This window comes from Otolemur garnettii, unplaced genomic scaffold (genome assembly GCF_000181295.1).
Source record: "Otolemur garnettii isolate 467f Iridium unplaced genomic scaffold, OtoGar3 scaffold00051, whole genome shotgun sequence".
Taxonomy (NCBI): Eukaryota; Metazoa; Chordata; class Mammalia; order Primates; family Galagidae; genus Otolemur; species Otolemur garnettii.
This window is the reverse complement of record NW_003852446.1, coordinates 11,490,985-11,497,158: the sequence shown is the minus strand read 5'-3', so window position 1 is coordinate 11,497,158 and position 6,174 is coordinate 11,490,985. Positions and strand designations below refer to the sequence as shown.

The 6,174-nt window shown below is 44.3% G+C and overlaps 1 protein-coding gene across 1 annotated transcript; it reads right to left on the bottom strand.

Moving 5' to 3' along the window:
- Positions 1 to 1,388: 1,388 nt before the first annotated feature.
- On the bottom strand, positions 1,389 to 2,431 carry MAGEB5 (MAGE family member B5). Its single transcript, XM_003791949.2, is given in 2 exon segments — positions 1,389 to 1,484; positions 1,487 to 2,431. Coding segments are annotated over 2 exon segments (1,041 nt in total).
- Between the last annotated feature and the right edge of the window lie 3,743 nt (positions 2,432 to 6,174).

Sequence of the window (6,174 nt, the reverse complement as noted above, 5' to 3'; positions counted from 1 at the left end):
TTTAATTGCTGAGAGAGGAATTTCCACACCATGGCTAAGTGGTATCCAAACTCACAAAACTGTACAGATGACATGAACAGCAGTTTATTAAGCACATATATACTCACTTGTTGTTACCCAAAAGGCCAAGAAATGACGCTACTCCTACTTAAAGCCTGGGTTAGAAGGACACCACATGCCACACATGGCCACACAGGGATTGTACTTAGGAATAGAGGGACTAAGGAAGGTCTGTGGGAAATAGGTTTTGTGAATCAAGAGAGATATGACCTCTAGTTCCCAAAGGAAGAGGTAAATGGCTTGAGTTTTGGGGAAACTGGCAAGTCAGTCGATATGTTGCAACTTTTATTTATTATTTATTTTATTTTATTTTATTTTATTGCAGTTTTTGGCCAGAGCTGGGTTTGAACCTGCCACTTCTGGCATATGGGACCAGTGCCCTACCCTTTTGCCATACCCACAGGTGCTGCTGGATATGTTGCAACTTTTAAATGAAGCTGTTGGGGGGTGAGGTTCGGTGAGGCTACCAAACTGAGGGCTGGTAGTGGATAGAAACTCAATACTTAGGAATAAGCAAAGTCTGTGCCTGGTCCCCTTCATAATGCTGGCTGTTTGACTAGGAGACCTTATCTGCAAGTGCAGGGGAGAATTTACAGTTAGGCCCTTCCGGCTTCATGAAAATCAAGGTAAGAAAAAGAAATCAAGGTAGCTAGCACATAATGTTAGGCCTTACATTACAGTAGAAATTTTCCATTCCAGAGTTTTCTCTCTTGACTTTAAGGCATCATCTGAAGGTCTGGCCTTTTCTCACCAGTCCCACAGTCTCCCTCACCTCCCAACACAGCTTAATTTGAAAGCTGCACCACATAGACCGACGAGCAGTTTCCCCAAAACTCAAACTTCTTTGCCTTGGAAAATTTATATGTTTCTGCCCTCACCTACAATACCCCTGCTCACCCATTTTTTCCTACTTTCTTGTAAGTTACAGAGGGTGTCTCAACATTTATGTAATCATAGCTCCTGGCTTTGAAAATGCTATGGGTAGAATTTGAGTCTTTACCTGAGCATCTTCAATACCAGTACAAAACTTCCCCCAAAACAGATACTAAATAGATGTTTGGAGATTAAGAGACATAGTGAGCAAGAGTTCTAACTTATTACAATTTAACTTCCCTGACATGTTTGATAACCTACACCAATATATTGAGGTATAAATGATTTAACTTTCCAAAACAAAAGACTAAAAGGAATGAGGAAAATCAGGATCGACCATGCTTTATTGTTTCTTTCATTACATTCCCCCATCTGTGGAATTCGTTCACACTTCCAAGAAAGTCCCTGCTGTGATGTTGTATTTTCTTATCTGGATGATGAAAAACACTCAGACTTCAATAAGACTGGGAGAAACTGCTAGACTTAGCCATTAGACAAGCCCGGCCCCTATGGTAGTACTCGGCCCAGCTACAGCTCTGGTTTGAGCTCTCTCTTCCTCATCTTGCAAAGCTTCTTCATATCGTGATGAGAATGCACTGGGAACAGCATCATGGATCTTGGCCAGAAATCCCAGAGCCTCCATCTTGCTAGTTTCAGCACAGGCTCTGGGACCCCACAGGAATTCATAGCGCGCAGGATCACTGTTGGGGATCTGGCGGTACTCCAGGTACTGCAGCCTCACCAAATCTTGAGTGATGAGCTTCTTTGGCTCTCCGTAGATGAAGTGCTTTCTCCCAGCATATATATGCATCTTATTTAGGAAATCCCAAATGTCTTCCTCTGAAACACAGTTGCCCTTTATGAAGATCACACCCAGGAGAGTCATTACAAGACCAGTTTTGGGTAACCCTCTGCCAGCATAAATCCTCCCATTGTTGGGGAGTTTCAGCTTGCTGACAAGTTCATAGAAGTTACCATCTGAGTCAATTTCCTTCAGCTCAACTGCAAAGGTGGCCTCAATGCGGTCAGCAGCTCTCCTGAGGATCTCAGAAAACTGATGATGGTGTTTATTATCGATAACCTTCAGCATGCCTTCCTTTGTAATGGGCTGATGCATTTTGTACTTATAGAGCAGGAACTTTTCCAACAAACGTGCCTTTATAGTTAAAGTGTCACTGCACAAGTTCTCAGTGGAGGATGAGATGACCAGGGAGCATGGATATTCATCATCTTGGCTGTTATTATCTTCATGAGATCTTGTGTCAAAAATGCCTGGAGTAGTAATGGTGGTGGATGGTAACCTCCAAGGCTCCTGGGAAGTGCCAGTTGGCCCAGCAGCAAATGAGCCTTGGGGAATATCACCCAAAAGAGAAGAGGAAGTGGAGGGGGCCTCTTCTTCCATTGTTCTAATCTGAGCTCTCTTGCGACGCTGAGAGCCATCTCGGGCCTGGTGGCTGTCCTCACAGCTGCACACTTTTCTCTTCTGTCCCCGAGGCATGATGACTCTGGTCAAGGACAGCAGGCTGAAGTATAGGGTAAGGGAACAGGTGATAAGGGCCCACTGGACTAGGGAGCTTGAAAGGATGTGTGGACTTTCAACATGGAAATTCCACCACAGTTAAAAGGAATTTTACATTTGCAGTTTTCTGTGAGGTAAATGCTCTAGAAATCCACTGGGCTCCTGTTTTCCTGATGAGCAGTCCCTTTGGGAAACCTGTGGAGGAAGTTAGATTGAGCTTTAAGCTGTAGCCTGTCAGCCCTGCCTCAAACATCCTAGGGTGACAGCAGGGGCTCACATTCTTGAGCTGAAGGGTCCTCTTATTTCATATCCAAGACCGTCATGTTAACTACTGGCAGGTCATGGGAACTATTTCCTTTGCTGTTCTGAAGTTAACATTACAAACCTCCCTGGGAACTATAAAACTGAAGGGAAGGATGTCCACAGTTTATCACTGCTATCCACATGCATACAGTGTTGACTTCTCAGGGGGAATTTTCCATCCTAGCCTCCTTGGAGTCCTCAGTCCTCAATCAGGGTCTTTACTTTAGCACAGAGAACCTGGGACCCTTACTCACTTCATTTGAATGGTGGCTGCACCTTCAGATTAAAGATCTCACTTTTCATAGGCCTGATGCAAAGAAGTGCTGGATGGCTTTAGCTTGACATCCCTGCTCTTGGTATTTAAGGGCTGAAACCAGAGTGGGGCCAGATTCTTTTTTATCCCTTCTATGTAACGGTGGATGGGTCCCTCAGTACTCGCTTTGACCCCTGGCGTGTGCTGGAACTCCTTTCTCCTTTTCCTTGAAACCCAACCCCTAATACTAAGGACAAAACTACCTCGAAACACACCCCTTAAGAGGTTATCAAGGACTTCTCATCTGTCCTTACCTGTCCTTAACCTGCCAAGGCTGAATGCAAGGAATGAAATCTGTGATGTTCTTACTCCCGTCCTCCCGTTGTTGGAGATCTATGGGGTGTGGTGTTCTCCTAGTTCTCAGTTTACTGACTGTGGCATTTAGAAGTCTGGAAATCTTCCCACTGCTGACTTTAGGTCATAACCCTTATACCAAATCCCTTCCCCTTTGTGACACATAATGTGTCACATTATGTCAACAATGCCCAAGTATCCCGGGGCTACCAGTAAGGGTGGAGACCTGTGTGGTCCTCTCCGTTCTGAGAGAGAAGGGTTCTCTGTGTCCCTACTCAAGACCCTTACCTTGACTCCTGACAGGGCCTGGGATTCCTTCTTTTACTGACTTGAGAACCCTCCCCCCAGACCAAGGCCCTCACATCTCTGAGATCCTTCTTGCAGAAGTCAGCCTTAAAACTCTGCCCAAGGCCTCCCAGAGTTGATGGCAAGGGCAAGCTCTGTGCCATTTCATTGTCCTAGATTCTGTGGTCCCTTCAGTCATCACTCATTGTTCTGCATTTGATTCCTAGCAGGGAATAAAATACCTCTGTATATTGTCCTAAGTCTCAAATCACTCCCTGAGGCCCCAGAAGGAAAATCAAGAAATGCCAGATGAGGCTACTCCTGATTTTACATTCTCAGAGATGACTTTAAAATTCTGACTCCTTGGGGATCTCTGTGATCATGGTAAGAGTGTGCCCCCCATCCTTACTCAGGGCAGACAGACCCAGGGTTCCCCCTTTCTTTCAATATCAGATCACCCATGTTAACCAAGGTTCTCATGCCCATTAGAACACTGAACAGTAAGTGAAGGGATAGGCTGACAGCTTTGCTTCAGCCTTCCAGGTCTGGAAGTAGACACAGGCTGATCTCTGTGACTCCATTTATTATGGGGTGTTTTTCTCTTCACTTCTCATTCATCAGAGTCTTCATCTTGGTTTCTACACTTCTTATGAGAGGCTTCCATGGAAATGCCACACCACTCTAAATTCTTGCAAGGAATAGGCTGTGTCCTAAGAGTGATGTAAGATGGATAAGCTGAAGCAGAAAACAGAAAGCCCAAGACAAGTGGGTTTTCAGGGGGAAAAAATGCTGATCTATACTGTATCATCACTAGCCAGACTTTGCCTCTTATGTAACTGTTATTCAAATATACCTACTCTACATGCACAGGTCCTCAAACTTTTTAAACAAGGGGCCAGTTTACTGTCCCTCAGATCATTGGCGGGCCGGACTGTGGGCCCTAGGATGAGCTGGCCTCTGAGCAGGACAGGCAGCGGTGGCAAAAACATCCGGTGGGCTGGATAAATGTCCCAGGCAGGCCGCATGTGGCCTGGGAGCCGTAGTTTGAGGACGCCTGCTCTACAGGGAAGAGGTTGTGCCAATTGATTTTGTGAGGCCTTAATTTTTTGAATTTTCTGACACTTTGTAGATAATGATATTGTCAACAAACATATCTTTCTTTATTCACATCTCACATTTGTTTTGGTATTTTTATTGCCTGTTGGGCTATGTATTGCCTGTTGGGCTATGTATTCCAGAACAGTATCTTGGGTACCTCTGTACCCAAGTCTTGTCTTTTATTATCTGAAATATATTTTATAGTGAGAAGAGAATAAATAAAGGACACAAAGTCTGCTTCAGGCTAGGGAACAGTATGGACACTACAGAAATTCAAAACCAATGTTAGTCCAGGTCTGTCATTTACCAACCTTGTAAACTTGAGAAAATTACACACCTTTTATCTGTAAAGTCAGTCTGCCCTATCATGTAGGACTTAGGGGTATATGTGATGTTTATCAATCGCCCAGTGCAGTGTTTGGCAAAGATTGGGTCTTTAATGAAAGGTAGTAATTAATAAAAGTATTTTGACCCAAGATGATAGCAATCTTCTCTCACAGAATTTTATTTCCGGAAAATGTTAGAGAATACTTTAAAAGACATAGAAATCCACATGAGCTGAAATGCTGCCATACCTACAAAATAGAGGCTAATGTTCCTCGATAGCACACCTCTTTTCTAATTAGGGTGTGGGGTTATCTTCTTTAGCTAAAGGTAACTCGAAGTTCCTGTTTTGTGTCAGAACAAACAACCCAACTGCCAGGAGCCCCTCCATCCAGATCACCACTATTTACATTAATTTTATCACCAGCAAAAAATATAGCCCTCTCCTTGGAGTTTGACATGCAAAATAATATCCTTAAAATGACCTTGTATGGAGCAGACACTAGCTCTCCCTGCCATGACAACAGCTCATTCGCTCCTTGGTATCTCATCTCAAGGGAGAATCACCTAGATTCCTCAGTAATGCTTGGCATACTTTACACCCAAAACTTCTAGTTTGTGGACTGGGGCATAGGACTCCTTCCATCGCTACCTCAGCTGGAGATTTCTTTCTTGTATACAGACAACTACAGAGTAAATTTTGAGACTAGTTTCCCATTTCAGTTTTAGTATTTAATATTGAGAGGTACTGACTGAGGGCCTGGCGCCTGCTGACCATATTTATACTGAGTGGTACTGACTGAGGGCCTAGCCCCTGCTGACCATATATAATAGTGAGAGGTACTGACTAAGAGCCTGGCCCCCGTTGACCATATTTAATATTGAGAGGTACTGACTGAGAGCCTGGCCCCTGCTGACCATATTTAATACTGAGAGGTACTGACTAAGAGCCTGGCCCCCGTTGACCATATTTAATATTGAGAGGTACTGACTGAGGGCCTGGGCCCTGCTGACCATAGTTAATACTTAGTGGTACTGACTGAGGGCCTGGCCCCTGCTGACCATATTTAATACTGAGAGGTACTGACTGAGGGCCTGGCCCCTG